Here is a 21,013-nt window from a genome sequence, read left to right on the forward strand (position 1 = left end):
AGTGGGCACTGATAGGTGGCACTGAGAGGTGACACAGGGGTGGCACTGAAGGGCATTGATAGGTGGCACTGAGAAGTGGAACTAATAGGTGGCACTGATAGGTGGCAGTGATGAGCACTGATGGGTGGCAAAGATGGGCACTGATGGGTGGCAAAGATGGGCACTGATCAGCACTGGTAGGTTACATTGATAAGCAGCACTGCTAGATGGCCCTGATTGGCACCACTGGTGGGCATTAATAGGTGGCACTCGTGGGCATTAATAGGTGGCACTGGTGGGCACTGACAGGCAGTAATTGTGGGCACAGATGAAGCAGATGTGCCTCCTTCCTCTTCGGGACCGATGTCCCTTGCACATAAGCTGGCTGTCAGCGTGAGGAGGAAAAAAAAACCCGATTACCGAGCTTTCGTTTACATCACGTGATCAGCTGTCATTGGCTGACAGCTGATCACGTGGTAAGGGGCCGGGATCGGATCTGTGATCACCCGAGTCTCAGTGATTCGGTGCGTGCGCAAAAAGGGGAGGACGTCTATTGATGGCCTCCTGGAAACTCAGGTCCATGCTGTAGCCGTCATTCGGCTATAGCGCGGACGTCAAGTGGTTAATAATGTTGGACTGGGCCTGTCCCAAGTCTGTCTTTTTTTCACTGTTCATGTGCCACACAAAGCACATTTGCTATTGCTACTGGAGCTTAGGGTGCCATTAACAAATAATGGGAACACAAGAGCAGCACGTATTTATAGTGTATTTGAAGCACATTTCTGAACCGCGTAGCAAAAAGCATGTTTTTCTGTGGTTTTGTCGCTTGTTCCAGAAACGCACAGGTATGAATGTAGCCTAAAGTCTGCCATACAGGCAGATATCTCTATATCTGGAACAATATAACATTGCAGACTTTTAGGCCTTGTTGTGATGAAATGCGTGCCCCGTGCACGGCCATCTTATCCTGGCACAGTGATGCACAGGTGCTGTGTGCATTCCCTTGCAGACATCTTAATGTTGTCTATTGGGACACACAGTTGTTCAGAAACAGCCATTGTGTCCCAATATGACATGCAGGTGTTAGTCTTTGAACGCACACAGGGTTGGGTTTGGGAACCCGCATGTCATATTTAGACAGTGGCCCAGATTCTCAAAGACTTACGACGGCGTATCTCCAGATACGCCGTCGTAAGTCCGAATGGCCGCCGTCGTATCTATGCGCCTGATTCATAGAATCAGTTACGCATAGATTTGGCCAAGATACGAGCGGCGTAAGTCTCCTACGCCGTCGTATCTTGGGGTGCATATTTACGCTGGCCGCTAGGTGGCGCTTCCGTTGATTTCCGTGTTGAATATGTAAATAAGCAAGATACGCTGATTCACGAACGTACGTACGCCCGTCAAAATTAGTTAGGCCGTTTACACAAGACATACGCCGGCGTAAAGATAAAGCAGGTCTCTAGGTGGCGCAGCCCATGCAAAGTATGGACGTTGGAACAAGCGTATCTTTTTACGTCGTTTACGTAAGTCGTACGTGAATGGGGCTGTGCGTAGGTTACGGTCACGTCACAGGCATTGAGCCGGCGTATCTTTGGACGTAAATACGACGTGATACTGAGCATGCGCGCGCATGCGCCGTTTGTTTGGCCATGCATCTACATAGGGTCACGCTTAATTTAAATACAACACGCCCACGACCTGCCTACTTTGAATTACGCATGCTTACGCCGGACAATTTACGCTACGCCGCCGTAACTTAGGACGCAAGTGCTTTGTGAATACAGCACTTGCCTCTCTAAGTAGCGTAAATAAGATACGCTACGCCCGCACAATGTAAAGCCGCCCTACGTGAATCTAGGCCAGTGTCCGTGTAGCCTTGTGTTCCCAATGTATCCTTTGCTCAGCCATGGAACAAGGAATGCGACAACCCCATTAAAAGCCACAGACCATACAGTGATAAAATGAGGCCACATACAGTACAGTCTGTTGCAATGTATTTAAACTGGAATACCAACCTTTCCAAAACTTCCTTTTCCCAGCACACGAAAGAAGGTGAAATCCTCAATTCCCAATTTGTACTGTGAAGACATGTTGGAAAGCGAATCTTCTTCAGAACCATTTTCTGATCTTGAAGGGCTGCCGTCAGAACACTACAAAGAGAGAGTCAGATTATAGTTATGCTTTGCTAAACAATTGGATTGACTTCATGACAACCAGCCTGCCCATAGATGGATCGAATCTTGGATGATCTCTGCAGAACCAGCTGAGATTCAATCCACCTATGGCTAGCATTAAGGTAAAAAAGGCTTGGCAAATACGTAGTGGGAATTAATAGCAGTCACTTCCATGGGCGTCCGCTCAATAGGGCAAGGGAGGGCGTTTGCCCTCCCCTGGAATCAAGAGTAAGACACCACATTGAGCCGCGGGCCAGGGCCGCCGGTGCCGCCTATTGTCACTATCATGTCTGTCAGTGTCATGTGTTGCATTGCATTTACTATCACGCTCCGCTCCATTCCCGCCCCTGTTTGTCGCCAGCCAATAGATGATCATCATCTGGTCATGCTGCATAGATGGGCACTGGTGAGGCTGCATTGATGGGCACTGATAAAATTGTTATTCATATTTATTTTTGTAACTTAATTCGGCATAAAACATTGTACATTGTTACAAGTGCAATTTCATGAGATAATTTACGAGGGCGTGTTTAGGGGCGGGCAGGGAACAGGTTGGGTGTGGCAATAAGCTCAGGACTTGAAATTTTGAGCCCTGCTAGTATACTCACATTGTTCTGCCTCCAACAGGATATTAAAGGGGTTGTAAAGGTAAAAAAAAAATCCCTAAATAGCTTCCTTTACCTTAGTGCAGTCCTCTTTCACTTACCTCATCCTTCCATTTTGCTTTTAAATGTCCTTATTTCTTCTGAGAAATCCTCACTTCCTGTTCTTCTGTCTGTAACTACACACAGTAATGCAAGGCTTTCTCCCTGGTGTGAAGAAAGCCTCTTGAGGAGGGAGGGGGTGAGCAGGAGGGTCAGGACACTCTCTACTTTGCAGATAGAGAAAGGAGCTGTGTGTTAGTGGGCTTCCTGACTCTCCTGCTCACCCCCTCCCCCCTCAAGAGGCTATCTCCACACCAGGGAGAAAGCCTTGCATTACTGTGTGGAGTTACAGACAGAAGAACAGGAAGTGAGGATTTCTCAGAAGAAATAAGGACATTTAAAAGCAAAATGGAAGGATGAGGTAAGTGAAGGAGGACTGCACTAAGGTAAAGGAAGCTATTTAGGGAAACATTTGTTTTACCTTTACAACCCCTTTAACTAGGTTTTTTTGCTTACAGTATCAGATTTGACCACAGGATGGAGCCAGTGGTAAATGTTATATTTTTGCAGAAACTAGAAACTGTTCACCCTTAACAAAAGTTCCCATCATTCTTTAGTCTAAGGAAGAGAAACAGGTGTATCCTGGGAACTCAGACTCCATCTTAGAGACTGAAAGAAGGAACCTGCTATCAGAGCACATGTTGGACTTAAACTTGCATCCCCAAAATGCAGCATTGCAAGTAAAAATGACTTATCGCCATCTTCAGCCTAGTTTATTCATTGTATTTCTGTATACTTTATATACAGATTATATGTATCTGTATTCGTTTTTTCACAATAGTTTTCCCCAACCCCATTTTGTTACTAAAGCTTCAAAATGACACTCAGTCTGGCTTATTGCAGAATAGGAGGGTTTATCTGCATGTCTAGTTATACACAGGGAAACTTGTAGCGAGGACAGAAAACCCATGGTTTATATTGTATTTTGTAGATATCTTATCAGTGGTCAGTTTTGCACACACATATACTGTATATGTATAGGGATGTTAGTATATCACAATTTGGACTTTTGTTGACCCCTCCTCCTTGATTTTCAGGGCTCCTTTACATCTATGTGCAAATTTAAACACAAGTATGCTTTTTAATCCAGCCATACAAGCTTTGAAATTTGACTGGGTCAGCAGGGACTGCCCGGATTTCGATCCAAGTATGGGCAGACTAGTTGTACACAAGTTGATCTATTGATCGACTTATGTGCAACCAGCCTGCTGGGAAAAAAAATCTCGATCAGTGCAGCCAATTATGTCTGGCAGTGCTGATCAGTGTATTCTAATGGCAGGGAAGTCTCCCCTCTATCAGAATACAAAGACTCAGCGGGAGGATTCCCCCATCCAACCAGTGGGTTGAAATAAAGAAAATGACTCATGTATGTCCAGCCTTAGTCAAATATTAATCCGGGCACCAGGTCACAATTGCGACTAGAATTAGCGACCTGGCTCCTGGGGAAGGAAGCATAGGCCTGCAGAAGGCCGCAAAGCCGTGGCCTCAATTACCGGCCAGCCCGGCTCGATGCAATCGTGCGGCGGGGGAGGTAGGGGTGCGCGGAGACACAGGATACCCCATCCTGTGTCTCCATGAGCCCCCACCTCCCCCGCCACGCGATCACGTCGGGCCGCTCCGGCCGTTAAATGAGGCCGCGGCTTTGCGGCCTTCTGCAGGCCTATGCTTCTTTTTGTGATCTGGCGCCATCTTGTGGTGGCCGTTGGTATGACAAGACAACCAGCAATGCTAATGGAGCTTCCCCTGTGTTTTCACTGCCATCTACTTCCCTAAAATTAGAACCCCCAAACATTATATATATTTTGCATTCTAACACCCTAGAGAATAAAATGGCGGTTGTTGCAATACTTTCTGTCACACCGTATTTGCGTAGCGGTCTTACAAGTGCACTTTTTTGGGAAAAAATACACTTTTTTAAATAAAAAAATAAGACAACATAAAGTTTTTTCTTAATTTTTTATTTTATTATGAAAGATAATGTTACGCCGAGTAAATTGATACCCAACATGTCACGCTTCCAAATTTCGTCTGCTTGTGGAATGGCGACAAACTTTTACCCTTTAAAAACTCCATAGGCGACGTTTAAAAAATTGGTTGCATGTTTTGAGTTACAGAGGAGGTCTAGGGTTAGAATTATTTCTCTCGCTCTACCAATCGCGGCGATACCTCACTTGTGTGGTTTGAACACCGCTTTCATATGCGGACGCTACTCACGTATGCGTTCGCTTCTGCGAGCGAGCTGGGTTTGTGGCATTCTTTATGCAAACAATTTCTAGTGCTTTTAGTATGCATTTCCTGTTTTTTGTGGTTTCCACTAACTATACAAATTTGTGACTATATCCTGTATGCTACAGCTCAATGTTCATCATAAATAACAGCAGATGGTGATAGTGTATCCATTTTTCCCTTTCATTGTAGTTTCCATGAATAATAAAGTTTCTTAAGATTTGTATGTCCATTTATATAAGCAATAACTCCATTGTGTGCTATGACAGTGTGATAAGAATACTTCTCTACATTGAATCATTATAATTTGCATTTCTATTGTTAAAAAATACTTTATTTCTTTTTTTGTATTTGATCCCCTGACAACCAACAAAAATTCTGTCTCCCGCAGACTGGCTACAGTACGTGCCCATGTGGTATACAGATTAGTCTGTCAATTTAAGAAGGTGCACCCAACGATAACTCGTTATGTGTATAAAAGACACCTGTCCACAGAATCTCTTCCATTCAAACTTCACCATCATGGGCAAGACCAAAGAGCTGTCAAAGGACATCAGGGGCAAGATTGTAGACCTGCACAAGGCTGGAATGGGCTACAAGATTTTTATCTTGTAAGCAACAAGTGTCAGAAAAAGGCTTATGCCGCGTACACACAATCATTTTTCAGCATGAAAAAAAATGTTGTTTTTCAAAAACGTCATTTAAAATTATTGTGTGTGGGCTTCGCATCGTTTTTCGGCTTCTGAAAAACGACAAAAAAAAAAAAATTTGAACATGCTGCATTTTTTAACGTCGTTTTAAACCATGTCGTTTTTCAGGTTGTAAAAAATGATCGTGTGTGGGCTAAAACGACGAAAAAAACCTGCGCATGCTCAGAAGCTAGTTATGAGACGGGAGCGCTCGTTCTGGTAAAACTACCGTTCATAATGGAGTAAGCACATTCATCACGCTGTAACAGACAAAATAGCGCGAATCGTCTTTTACTAACAAGGAATCAGCTAAAGCAGCCTAAAGGTCGAATGGAACTTTCCCTTCAGAGTGCCGTTGTATGTGGTGTACGTCACCGCGCTTTGTTCATCATTTTTCAAAAACGATAGTGTGTGGGCAACATCGTTTTTAATGATGAAGTTGGAAAAACTTTGTTTTTTTTCATGCCGAAAAACGATTGTGTGTACGCGGCATAAGTATCTAGAATATCCTTCCATTGCTTCCACAACAGAAAGAATAACAGTAATAAATGCTGTCCTTGCCTGCCACCTTGTGGATATTTTGGGGAACACATTTAAACTCAAGCTGCTACAGTTTGAACGGCCGCACATGAAAGATATAAATAAACTAGTTTGGATATACACAACTTTATAGGGCTCACATACTGAAAGAAAATGATTTTATTTTTCTGATAGTAGATAAGAATATTCCTTTCATATCCTGATTTTGTCAACAGTCATACTACAGGCATCTGGAATAAAGATCAACAAATGGATTGTCCAGTGTCAAAAATAAAACTGGGATTTGAAGTCACTGTGTCACTTTAACCAATACACAGTAGCAGACATTTATGAAAATTGCTTTTGTTTGTGTCAGGACTACTACTCCTCCCATATAGGTCATCAGAACCCAAAATTGCTTGAAGTGTATAGATGCAGCCTAGTAGGCCAAATGTCCTTGTGAACTGATCTTTGAAGAATCGCAAACTGATGTCAAATGCAATTACAATACCGCGATAGCAAAATGTATTTTCCCATTAACAAAAGCTGTTAGGTCTGGTTCACACTTGTAGTTGAGGGGCAGAAAAAACAGGCAGATGAGCTGCGTTTTTTACCCCGCCCTAGAAAAGCTGCCAAGCTAGCTGTACAGAAGTATACTTATGGCACCAGTTGTGATGCAGCAAAAATGAACCCGTTTGTTGCGTTCGTTGGGCAGTACAGCCTGCCAAAGGTGACCCATTCAAGTGAACAGGACCATGGGACAACTGCGTGCAGTGCAGGGATGAAGGCTTTTAGGGGTTAAAACAAGTAGTGAGGAGGCACTATAACAGCTCCTTAACCACTTCCCGTCCGGTCAATGGACAATTGACGTCCGGGAAGTGGTTGTGAAATCCTGACTGGACGTCTATTGACGTCCTGCAGGATTTCATGTCGGCGCGCGCCCGTGGGGGCGCGCAGAAATCAGTGATGCGGGGTGTCAGTCTGACACCCTGCATCTCTGATATCGGTAAAGAGCCTCCGGCGGAGGCTCTTTACCACGTGATCAGCCGTGTCCAATCACGGCTAATCACGATGTAAACAGGAAGAGCCGTTGATGGCTCTTCCTCACTCGCGTCTGACAGACGCGAGTAGAGGAGAGCCGATCGGGGGCTCTCCTGACAGGGGGGGTTTGCGCTGATTGTTTATCAGTGCAGGCCCCCCTCGGATGCCCACACTGGACCACCAGGAAAGCCCACACTGGACCACCAGGAAAGGGCAGTAAAGAAAAAAAGGATAGATTCCAATCAGTGCCCATGGGGCACTGACTGGCAACATGGGACTGGCACTGGGATAAACAAGTGATGCCCAGCAATGCCATCAGTGCCACCCCTCACTGTCCATCAGTGCCACCCCTCAGTGTCCATCAGTGCCACCCCTCAGTGCCCATCCATGCCCAGTGCCCACCTATCAGTGCCACCCATCAGTGCCACCCATCAGTGCCCAGTGCCGCCTATGAGTGCCCATCAGTGCCACCTATGAGTGCCCATCAGTGCCGCATACCAGCGCCGCCTATCAGTGCCACATCAGTGTCCGACAGTGCCGCCTCACCGGTGCCCATCAGTCACACCTTATCGGTGCCCATAATCGAAGTAGAAAACGTACTTATTTACCCAAAAAATTAACAGAAACAAATAAAAACTTAACTTTTTTCTAAACTTTCGGTCTTTTTTTAGTTGTTGCGCAAAAAATAAAAATCGCAGAGGTGATCAAATACCACCAAAAGAAAGCTCTATTTGTTGGAACAAAATGATAAAAAAATTGTTTCGGTACAGTGTAGCATGACCGCGCAATTGTCATTCAAAGTGCGACAGCGCTGAAAGCTGAAAATTGGCTTGGGCAGGAAGGTGCGCAAGTGCATGGTATGGAAGTGGTTAATGCCTGCAAAACCCCTCTGAAAAGTGATCCACTTGGGAGTCTACGGGTCAAAAAGTCCTTAAGGTGTTTGTGTTGTTACCAGATTTAAATTGCTTTTTTTTACTAGTGCAGATTATAATGGAAACAAGCTTCTGGTCATTACAAGCGATAGTGATGTTTCACTCCTGTACTTACTGTATACCAGCAACAGATATAAGCCTCTTTTTTGTTCCATAGCCTTACCCGTGTGACCGCAATGTTTCCTGGCTGCAGGCCCATCCCCGCCAGGGCATTTGCCAGCTCCACCGAGTTCACTCCACAATTATGGGCCACGTTTGCCTCGCACCGCTTGTGAACATTCATTTTACACACTGCAGAGAGAAAAGGATGAGAATGTTATTAAATACTTCGATCGACCACTGAGACCAATCCGGGAACTGGGAAAGATGTTCAAGAAACACAGAGACCTTGTTTCCCTTGTTCAAAGGACAATTATCACAAAGCTCGGGAATTTTTAACCAACATGATCAGAATCCATCCGCAGACGATATTCAATGGATGTAGATTTATTTCCTTCACTAAAGAGGATGTTCAGCCAAAAACTTTTTTAGTTTTGGATAGTGTGGGGAAGGATTAGTACCGCTGTCAGGCTCTTCCTGCTATCCATGGCTCTATATGAGATTTACCTTGACTTCCTGTCCTGCGGACAAATGCCTTACCAGACAGGAAATGACAGAAAATCTCCAACATGGACACATAAAGAACTAAGCATCCAATAGCCTTTCAATACTCAACCAAAAAACTATTTTATTTTGGTCTGTTTCTGTTGGAGAGTTCCCCTCACTTCCTGTCTGGTAAATTGTTGTTAGTAGAACAGGAAGTGAGGGGAAATTTCTCTGAGGGTAGATTAAGACATGAGACTAATAGCTGGATTCAGAGACAGTTACGCCGGCGTATCAGTAAATACGCCGTCGTAACTCTGAATCTACACTGTCGTAAATTTAAGCGTATTCTGGAAACCAGATATGCTTAAATTAGGCTAAGATACGAGCGGCGTAAGTCTCCTACGCCGTCGTATCTTAGGGTGCATATTTACCCTGGCCGGTAGGTAGCGCTTCCATTGAGTTTGGCGTAGAATATGCAAATGAGCTAGATATGTCGATTCAGAAACGTACGTGCGCCCGGCGCATTTTTTAACGTCGTTTACGTAAGGCTTTTTCCGGCGTAAAGTTAGTTGAACAAATAGCTGGCCTAGCCAATGTTAAGTATGGCCGTCGTTCCCGCATCGAAATTTAAAATTTTTTATGTCGTTTGCGTAAGTCGTCCGTGAATGGGGCTGGACGTAATTTACGTTCACGTCGAAACCAATACGTCCTTGTGGCGTACTTTGGAGCAATGCACACTGGGATATGTCCACGGACGGCGCATGTGCCTTTCGTTAAAAACGTCAATCACGTCGGGTCACAAGTCATTTACATAAAACACGCCCCCCTGTTCCTCATTTGAATTAGGCACGCTTAGACCGGCCCATTTACGCTACACCGCCGTAACTTAGGAGGCAAGTGCTTTGTGAATACAGCACTTGCCTCTCTGACTTACGGCGCCATAGCGTATATGCGATACGCTACGCCGCCTCAAAATTAAGCCAGTGTATCTGAATCTAGCTATAAATCTCCCTTACCTCTGAAGCCTGATCTGCACATCTCTTCACTGCCTGTTTTAAACCCCCCAGAAAAATGCGCCACATTGAGCAAAGTTGTAAAGTATTTAGTGTTTGGGACGTTTCTCTATTGACCCGATTGCGTTTTGTGGGCTTGCTACCTGCCGATCGCTGCATGTTGTGGGGGGGGGGGGTTGGTGGGTGACCAAATGTATCTTGTAGACTCCCCTGTAAAACATTTATTTTCCCCTTTTCTCTTTTTGGATAACTGTATAGTGAGGGAGAAAAAGTATGTGATCCCCTGCTGATTTTGTACATTTGCCCACTGACAAAGAAATGATGAGTCTATAATTTTAGTAGATTTATTTTACCAGTAAGAGACAGAATAACAAAAATAACAAGAAAACACATTTAAAAAAAGTTATAAATTGATTTGCATGAGTGAAATAAGTATTTGATCCCCTATCAATCAACAAGATTTTTGCCTCCCCGGTGTCTTCTATATAGGTAATGAGCTGAGATAAGGAACACTCGGTTCACATTGGAGCGATTTGTCATGCGATTTGAGAGATCAAATCGCATGACAAGTCGCAGCCTACTGGCAGCAATGGCACTGGCACTGTTCCAATCGGTGCAACACCGCTTTTGCGGCGCCGCACCGATTTGCAAAAGTAGTTCCTGCATTACTTTTGCCGATTTCAGGTGCGACTTCAATAGAGATCTGTCCATGAAGCCACACAGATGTCTATCAAGTAGCACCTGAAATCGCGCTGACCTTGATACTTTGAAATCACGCTACTTCAAGTGAAGTTGTGCGATTTCAAAGTAGCAGCAATGTGAAACAGGGCTAAGGCCGGGTTCACACTGGTACGACACAACAGTCATACTACTTTGGACCCGACTTTGCCCTGCGACTTGAAGCCCGACATGTGTCCGTCTTCAATGAACAGGGATCTGACTTCGATCTCCGACAATACCAGGCACTGTGTCTGGTATGAATCTTGAGGGGGAACTCCCCGCCAAAAAAAAAAAACAAAAAACGGCATGGGTTCCCCCTCCAAGAGTATACCAGGCCCTTCAGTCTGGTAAGCATTTTAAGGGGAACCCCCTATGCCGAAAAAACAGCATGGGGGTCCCCCCAAAATCCATACCAAACCCTTATCCGAGCGCGCAGCCCGGCCGGTCAGGAAAGGGGGTGGGGACGAGTGTGCCCTCAACATGGGGGGGTGGGTGCTTTGGGCCCCTATAGTCCTGTGTCCCTATAAGGAACATTTCATCTCACTTCCTGTCCACGTAACACAAAACAAGGAGAAAATAAATCTCCTCGATGGGAACAGAAAAAAGCATAAAAAATAAACAGTTCTAACTCTTCCGCATTCTATCCAAAACATAGGAAAAAAATATAGACTGGTGGTGGACTTTAATAAATAGCTCTTAAAGGGGCTGTAAAGGTGAAAAATCCTAAATAGCTTCCTTTACCTTAGTGCAGTCCTCCTTCACTTACCTCATCCTTCGATTTTGCTTTTAAATGTCCTTATTTCTTCTGAGAAATCCTCACTTCCTGTTCTTCTGTCTGTAACTCCACACAGTAATGCAAGGCTTTCTCCCTGGTGTGGAGTGTCGTGCTCGCCCCCTCCCTTGGACTACAGGAGAGTCAAGACGCTCACTAACACACAGCTCCTTTCTCCATCTGCAACTTAGAGAGCGTCCTGACTCTCCTGCTCGCCCCCTCAAGGGAGGGGGCGAGCATGACACTCCACACCAGGGAGAAAGCCTTGCATTACGGTGTGGAGTTACAGACAGAAGAACAGGAAGTGAGGATTTCTCAGAAGAAATAAGGACATTTAAAAGTAACATGGAAGGATGAGGTACGTGTAGGAGGACTGCACTAAGGCAAAGGAAGCTATTTAGAAAACTTTTTTTACCTTTACAACCCCTTTAAAGCTAAACTCTGGGATAGGCAAATACTGTCATGTGTATTCCGTATTCTAGTGTGAAATGTTGCCTCTGTGCAGGAGCTTCCTGTAACAAAGACCAGTCACTGCGCCTCTCTCCTTGTGCAGGGTGACTGGTCTTGTCTCCGCCCCCTCCTGTAGTGCTCCTCCTGCCTGCTGGGTCCCTCCCACAGCTTTGCTCTCTGCACAGGCTATGTACAGCACAGTGTCGATATCACTGGTAATTTAACATGGCAATATCTGGTGCACACAAAATGGATGTAGATCCTGTGTGGCTATTGAGGAATATATTTATGTGATAGTTTTTGTTAAGCCATGCATGCAAAGGGTGATAGAAGGGTGATGTTATTATAGAATGACATTGTGTCCCAGGCATTAGGCTCCATGAATACAGAACAATGAATACTTACTAAATCCTATAAATTGACGTCAAAACTTTTCTAAAAACCAAATCCAATTTCTGAGCACAACTGGCAATCCTGCAAGTATAATTTTCTATTGTGATTGAAAGAACATTTGGGCCGGTATTTCTTTGTGAGTTAAATCAATAAAAATAAAAAATAAGCAGCTTTGGGATCAGCCACTCAGCTGCCTTTCATAACAGACAATGATTACACTGATGACCAGTGTCTGCAATCATGGCTGAACCTCACAGTAATTTGGACGGTTATGCAATCCTGGCCTGAAATCCTTTTTTTTTTTCTTAAAGACGTGGTAATCAGAATCTATTGTTTCAAGTACAGATGCCACTATTTTTCCAAAGGGTCACAACTATCACTGAGGGGGCTTCCTCTCACTTCAGAGAAGTGTGTGCTCACTTCCTGTTGTGTCTCTGATACAGGAAGTTGAGGTAAATCTCCTTAAAGTGGTTGTAAACCCACTTTTTTTACTTTTACCTACAGGTAAGCCTATAATAAGGCTTACCTGTAGGTAAGGAGAATATCTCCTAAACCTGCACGGTTTAGGAGATATTCCCCTCGCAATGCGCCACGGCGCATGCGCAGGGGGGGGGATCTACGGCGAAAGGACCGGCAGCCGCCGTACCTTGCTGAATTTAAATCTCCCGCGCACACGTGACGTCATCGCCGCTCCAGCCAATAACAGCACTGGAGCGGCGATACCCGGAAGACACGCCGAGGCAAGATGATATCTCGCTCGGTGTGAACCAGGTAAGTTCTACACACCTCTTTCCGAGGTAAGTAAGGTAAGTATTTCATAATGAGCTAATATGCGGTGCATATTAGCTCATTATGACTTTTGCCTTGCAGGAGAAAAAAAAAAATTTGGTGCGGGTTTACAACCGCTTTAATGGGACACAGAAATAAAAAAAAATATGGATTCTTACACTTACCCTATCTGAAGCAACAACAAAAAGCCATTTCCCTGGAAGCTGTGTCACCTTGACATGTCACATTAAAGATTAAAGTTGAGAAGCCGGGGGAGGGGGTGTTCTTCTGTCGAAAATGACATCTTACATTAAAGTGAGAAGCGGGGGGGGGGGGGGGGGTGCTGACTTCTTACCTCTTCTCCCATGCAGCCAGCGAGTTGAGAAGCGGGGTGAGGGGCCAAAAATGACTTCTCACCAGGCAGTGCCTCTAGTAATTTGGGGGGCCCTCCGTAGCTTTGCGGGGCCCTAAGCAGCTTGCATAGTGAGCCTATAGGGCGGATCGGCCCTGTGTATAGCTGCATTTCATTGGTACTGGTAAGGCTGCATTTTAAGCGTCACCTCCCTGAAATTAGTTTGCCACTTCCCTGAAATAACTCATAACTATATCTTGCAGAATTATTGAAAATGCTAGCAGCCCTGTGTAAGTACATGTATCCATACAGTATCAGGAGCGGTTTGATATTAAGGCCCATCATAACTATTTCACAGTGTATGTGAGTGTGATAATCAAATTGCAGTGTTAGAATTGGAAGACGGGTTTACCAGATGAAATCTTTGCTTATCAGCAAACTAGGAGAATGTATGGAATCTCTATAGAAACTATCTGGTCTTACTATAAAATACACCACTACAGGAAGAATAACAATTGAGGTTTCATTTTCAGCTACAGACATGACCATAGGAAGCGGACTGGTTGCTACCGGCATCCAGTAATGTAGTTGCTAGCATACTTACTATACATTAGTCCCTAAGCTGCTTCAGTTAAAGGGGAGTTCCACCCACAATTTCACTTTTTAAATATAAATACCCCTGTAATACACAAGCTTAATGTATTCTAGTAAAGTTAGTCTGTAAACTAAGGTCCGTTTTGTTAGGTTGTTACAGCATTTAGATAGTTTATAATCTAGAAATAGATCGTGGCCATCTTAAGTGTGGGCATCATGAAGCCAGACGGTATGACTTCCTGGATTTCAGCTTTGCATATCTTGCACATGCTCAGTGCACAAGCAGTGTAATAGGTTTCAGTCAGGTTTGCAAGGACTACTGGGAAACATGATGCCTATCCCAGAAACCCTTGCAAATAGCCTAGGCAAATAAGGAGGAGGAAGTAATGAAGGACTACAAAATAAAGGTATTTACAAGCAACAAATTAAATAAAAATTGTCCATTCTGAACACTATGAGATTAGAGCATGCAGCACAGACAAACATAAAAAAAATGGGTGGAACTCCACTTTAAAAGGCATAAAGCATTCAGCAATAACTGTACTGTACATAACAACAACAATCTGTCAAATAAATGTTGCGTGCATCTTACTTTTACACTGTAGTCCTTGCTTCAACAACCCCCATAGGAGAGATCCACAGTGGTCGCAGAATGTTGGCACTTTGTAATTGTGATCGCGGAACTTGTGTGGTAAATTGATCCCAAATCTTTGTTCAAAGATCTGATGATAGAAAAAGATGTAAGCGTCATGAAGAGAAAAACGCTAAAGCAGATGACGGCTAAAGCACTATCTGCATCTAAACTGGGCCCATTAATGCAGAAGTTTGGCTAAAAAAAAAAAAATCCTATCGTTTTTATAACACTTACCTGTAATGAAGTAGGTTTACCCTTGTGCTAGCAGCTGGATCCTGGATACATCTTCACTGTAAGGATGCCCTGTCCTCTTCCTGTCTCTGAACTTCCAGCATGGCAATGATTAACAGCTGCAGGTCTTCAGGCAGAACAATACAGAGAGTCCATTCACAGATCGATGGAGGGGAAGGAAGGGCAGGGCATGTCCCCATCAGACCATTTTACTGCTTTTCTGTCTGAAGACTCAAATCATTGCAGTGCTGGAAGTTTAAAGACAGGAAGAGGATGGGGCATCCCTACAGTGAAGATATCCCCAGGATCCAGCTGCCGGAATAACATGGGACATTATGTGTGATGATGTGATTAAAGTTGTGTATTTATTTTTTATTTTTAGCTAAACATGAGCTTTAAAGAAACCACACAGGTATATGAAGGGGCCTATTTACAAACACTCACAGAGCCCTCCTGTGCACTGCAGGACATTATTGGGAAGACTCCACACTGTGCTAATATTTTACAAATACAGCGTGAATCCGCTAATGTTCTGCAGTGTCCTCCGCTGCAGAGAACACTCATGGATAGGACAACACCACTGTCACATGACCTTAAATTGGTCATATGACATAATTTCTCCTCCTCCCAGCACACCATTCTTTAGCCAAGCAGTAAATAATGGTACTGCAGAACTAAAAACAATGGGGTAGATTCAGGTAGGGGCGCGCACTGATACGGCGGAGCAGCGTATCGTCTTTACGCTACACCGCTGTAAATTACAGGAGCAAGCGCTGTATTCACGGAGCACTTGCTCCGTAATTTGCGGCGGCGTATCGTAAAAGGGGCCGGCGTAAGCGCGCGTAATTCAAATGATCCGGTAGGGGGCGTGGATCATTTAAATTAGGCGCGTTCCCGCGCCGAACGTACTGCGCATGCGCCGTCCCTAAAATTTCCCGATGTGCATTGCGGTAAATGACGTCGCAAGGACGTCATTGGTTTCGACGTGAACGTAAATGGCGTCCAGCGCCATTCACGGACGACTTACGCAAACAGCGTAAAATTTTCAAATCGCGACGTGGGAACGACGTCCATACTTAACATTGGCTGCGCCTCTTAATAGCAGGAGCAGCCTTACGCCGAAAACGAGTTACGCAAACAAAGTAAAAAACTACCGCCGGACGCACGTACGTTTGTGAATCGGCGTAAGTATGTAATTTGCATACTCTACGCTGACAACTACGGAAGCGCCACCTAGCGGCCAGCGTGAGAATGCACCCTAAGATACGACGGCGTAAGAGACTTATGCCAGTCGTATCTTAGGCTAATGTCGGCGTATCTAGCTTTCTGAATACAGAAAATAGATACGCCGGCGTAGCTTTGAATTTACGCGGCGTATCTATGGATACGCCGGCGTAAATCGTTCCTGAATCTACCCCAGGATAAATAACAAAAAAGATTTTATATTTTATATATATATATATATATATATATATATATATATATATATATACACACACATATATATACACACACACACACACACATATACGCATATACACACACACACACATTATCTTACAAAAGTGAGTACACCCCTCATATTTTATGTAAATATAATATATCTTTTCATGTGACAACACTGAAGAAATTACACTTTGCTACAATGTAAAGTAGTGAGTGTACAGCTTGTATAAGGGCCCTTTCACACGGGGCGGATCAGTAATGATCCGCCTCCGTGTGTCCGTAAGCTCAGCGGGGATCGCTCCGTATATCGCCGCTGAGCCGGCGGCTGACAGGGCGGTCCCCGCACACTGTGTAGGGACCGCCCTGTCTTTTCTCCGCTCTCCCCTATGGGGGATTGGATGAACACGTACCGTGTGTCCGTGTTCATCCGATCCGCAGACTGAAGAAAAATAGGGTTTTGTCTGCAAAATCGGATCTTTGCGGAGGCGGGTGATTACGGGTGTCAGCGGATGTTTATCCGCTGACACCCGCAATCACATAGGGACCAACTTATTTCCCTTTTTCATCCGCAAACGGATGGATGAAAAAGCGGTCCGCACGTCTGAAAGGGGCCTTACGATGTAAATTTGCTGTTCCCTCAAAATAACTCAACACACAGCCATTGATGTCTAAAACTCTGGCAACAAAAGTGAGGACACCCCTAGGTAAAAATGTCAAAATTGGGCCCAAAGTGCCAATATTTTGTGTGGGCACCATTATTTTCCAGCACTGCCTTAACCCTCTTTGGCATGGAGTTCACCAGAGCTTCACAGGTTGCCACACTGGAGTTCTCTTTCACTCATCCATGACGACATCATAGAGCCAGTGGATAATAGAGACCTTGCACTCCTCTCCCTTCTGTTTGAGGATGCCTCTCAGATGCTCAATAGGGTTTAGGTCTGGAGACATGCTTAGCCAGTCCATCACCTTTACCCTCAGCTCTTTAGCAAGGCATCGGTTGTCTTGGAGGTGTGTTTGGGCTCGTTATCACGTTGGAATACTGCCCAGCGGTCCAGTCTCTGAAGGGAGGGATCATGCTCTGCTTCAGTATGTCACATTATATGTTGGCATTCATGGTTCCCTCAATAAACTGTAGCTCCCCAGAGCTGGCACCACTCATGTAGCCCCAGACCATGACACTCCCACCACCATGCTTGACTGTAGGCAAGACACACGTCTTTGTATTCCTCACCTGGTTGCCGCCACACATGCTTGACACCATCTGAACCAAATAAGTTTATCTTGGTCTCATCAGACCACAAGTTCCAGTAATCCATGTCCTTAGTCTGCTTGTCTTCGGTTTGCGGACTTACTTGTGCACCATCTTTAGAAGAGGCTTCCTTCTGGGACAACAGCCATTCAGGCCAATTTTATGCAGTGTGTGGCGTATGGTCTGAGCACTGACAGGCTGACCCCCCACCCCTTTAACCTCTGCAGCAAAGCTGGCAGCACTAATATGTCTACTTTAGAAAGACAACCTATGGATAGGATGCTTAGCACGTGCACGCAACTTCTTTGGTCGACCATGGCGAGGCCTGTTCTGAGTGGAACCTGTCTTGTTAAACTGCTGTATGGTCTTGGCCACTGTGCTCCAGCATAGTTTCAGGGTCTCGGCAATCTTCTTATAGTCTAGGCTATTTTCATGTAGAGCAACAATTATTTTTTTTCAAAACCTCAGAGATCTTTGCCATGAGGTGCCAGGTTGAACTTCCAGTGACCAGTATGAGAGAGTGAGAACGATAACACGACATTTTTGCCTGTATCAGGCATCCAGAGAGGCAGCATCTCATTCTGAGGAACAGTCAATGACATTCAATGACAGGGAACGTCCATCGATGTGCACAGATCGCCCCCAGGGAGTGTGCTTTTGCGGGTGCATTTTATAGATGCCAGCTGGTCACCTGTAAAGGGAGTTTCTAAACATCACATTGGTGATCCTGTCACTCTTCTAAGCCCATGTTTCCACACTGGAAATCATTTACTGGATATCTACACTTTTTTTGATGTTTTTTCTTTTTGTGTTTACATGCGCAATTTACCGCTAATGCAGTAATCATACGTGGACTTATTTTAGCACATGTTCACATTATTGTTGTGTTTATGGGCATTTATCTGCACATATTTGATCAAATTTGAATTCACGTATTTCACATAGTATATTATCCAGCGCTGCACTCCTATTTATATCCATACTTTTCAGTAAGCCAACATTTCTGGATTAAAAATATTTTTTTATCATTGGTTTTATGTAATATTCTAATTTTCCGAGATACAGATTTTGGGGTTTTCAATAACTGTAAGCCATAATCATCAAAATTAAAATAAAGAAATGCTTGAAATATCACCCTGTGTGTAAAACATCTATATAAAAATATCGAAGTTTCACATTTTGAATTGAATTACTAAAATAAATGAACTTTTTGATGATATTCTAATTTTATGAGATGTACCCGTATGTATATATATATACATATATACATATATATATACATATATATATATATATACATATAAAATATAAATTCTGATACTGACAGACAGGATGTGGTTGTGGAGAATGAGCCGTAGAAACCAGAATAGGGTAAAAAGTAAAAAAAAAAAATAAGCGTTGTACGTCACCTTTTTTTCCACTTTAGCCGTGTTATTCATACATGTACAGGCCGTCACTATCAGCTGATGGCAGCGCTTATGAACCACACATGTACAGACTAGAAAAGAATACAAAAACAGGCATTTAAAACACAATTTCAATCCATTAACCACTACGTTTTAAATGTTTGTTATATACTGAAAAAATATTACAAATCAAAAAAATGTATAAAACACATCGGCAGTCTTAAGCTCACACTGGGTCACATTTAGAAAGCATTTTATTAGCCCATGCTCAAATTATAGGAATAAAAATGTAGCGCTGAGTGATTGAGAAGGGACAATGATGTCTCACTAAAAGGATATAAAATCAGTGAATCAGTGATAATATAAACCAAACAACCAAAAATGTGAAATAACTGTGCTAATAAGTCCACATGTATAAAGAAAGAAAATGTCCATAAATGGACGAGGTGAATCAACCGTGAAGAAATCAACATGTGGCCACGTAAATCCTCATGGGAAACAAAGATCCTTCCTTCAAATTAGTAGTTATATTAGTAATTGAATTTTTTTTTTTAAATAACAAACATGTTATACTTACCTCCACTGTGCAGTTCGTTTTGCACAGAGTGGCCCCGATCCACATCTTCTGGGGTCCCTCGGCGGCTGTCTCTGGTCCTCCCCGCAATTAGTAACCACAGTCATGCGAGAGCTCGCTTGGTGGTCACTAATTGCGGGCGTGCTCCCGTGATACAGTATCACTCAGTCCCGCCCCTCGGCGCGCTGCGTCACTGGATGTGATTGACAGCAGCGCCAGCCAATGGCTGCGCTGCTCTCAATCCATCCGCTCTAGCCAATCAGCGGCCAGGCTGAGAGGCGGAGAGGATATCGGGACCCTGCGGGACTTTCGAGGGGTCAGGTAAGTATAACGGGGGCTCGGGGGCAGCAGCAGATGTTTTTTCACCTTAATGCATAGATTGCATTAAGGTGAAATTTTTTTTTCCTTTACAACTCCTTTAAGAGCATATTAAATAATGGCATTAGTCAATCCATCCCATTGGGTATTACATTTAAAAGAGCGAACAAAAGTCCTGCACAGCTTAACTCCAATGTAAAAATGCATATAAATGTAAAGGAGAAGGTCTTCAAAAAAATACAAGGTTGAGGGATCATCATTGCATTCAGACTTTATAAAGAATGCAACAAGAAATGTAAGGGTGCAATTAGGGCAGCTAAGATAGAACACGAAAGACACATAGCGGAGGAGAGCCAAAACAATCCCAAGAAATTCTTTAAGTATGTAAACAGTAAAAAAGGGAGGACAGACCATATTGGCCCCATAAAGAATGAGGAAGGACATCTGGTGTCCAAAGAATGGGGAGATGGCGAAGGTACTCAATTTATTATTCTCCTCAGTCTTCACGGGTGAATCGGGGGGCTTCAGTGATCAAAACTGCAGTGTTTATCCTCATGACACATCACAGAATTAAAATTAGACTTGGGAAACTTAACAATAATAAATCACCGGACTGGATGGCTTGCATCCGAGGGTACCTAGGAGTAACTCAGTCTACTGATTTGAATGGTACCTACTGATTGGAGAAAAGCTAATGTTGCACCAATATTTAAAAAGGGCCCAAAATACATCCCTGGGAATTACAGACCAGTTAGCCTAACATCAATAGTATGCAAGCTCTTTGAGGGGATATTAAGGGACTATATAAAAGATTTTAATAATGAGAACGATATCATTAGCAGTAATCAGCAAGGATTCCTGAAGAATCGCTCTGCCAAACCAATCTATTAACCTTCTATGAGGAGGTGAGCTTCCATCTAGATAAAGGAAGGCCTGTAGACGTGGTGTATCTTTATTTTACAAAAGCATTTGACACAGTTCCCCATAAACGTTTACTGTACAAAATAAGGTCTACTGGCATGGACCATAGGGTGAGTACATGGACTGAAAACTGGCTACAAGGGAGAGTTCAGAGGGTGGTGATAAATGGAGAGTACTCGTAATGGTCAGGGGTGAGTAGTGGGTTCCTAGTAGATGATAGGCTCAGCAATGGCATGCAATGCCAAGCTGCTGCTAGCAAAGCAAACAGAATATTGACATACATTAAAAAGGGAATCAACTCCAGAGATAAAACGATAATT

At 43.9% G+C, this 21,013-nt stretch overlaps 1 protein-coding gene across 1 annotated transcript in view; it reads right to left on the reverse strand.

The window, feature by feature from the left end:
- The window catches only part of PRKCH (protein kinase C eta), a 222,256-nt gene that overhangs the window by 82,096 nt on the left and 119,147 nt on the right, over positions 1 to 21,013 (reverse strand). The window contains exons 5-8 of the mRNA XM_040332619.1: positions 18,884 to 18,972; positions 14,507 to 14,636; positions 8,431 to 8,558; positions 1,998 to 2,132 (exon numbers count right to left, since the gene is read on the reverse strand). Of these exons, the coding sequence (XP_040188553.1) occupies positions 1,998 to 2,132; positions 8,431 to 8,558; positions 14,507 to 14,636; positions 18,884 to 18,972 (482 nt within the window). The remainder of the gene's footprint in view (positions 1 to 1,997; positions 2,133 to 8,430; positions 8,559 to 14,506; positions 14,637 to 18,883; positions 18,973 to 21,013) is intronic.

This window comes from Rana temporaria, chromosome 13 (genome assembly GCF_905171775.1).
Source record: "Rana temporaria chromosome 13, aRanTem1.1, whole genome shotgun sequence".
Lineage (NCBI taxonomy): Eukaryota > Metazoa > Chordata > Amphibia > Anura > Ranidae > Rana > Rana temporaria.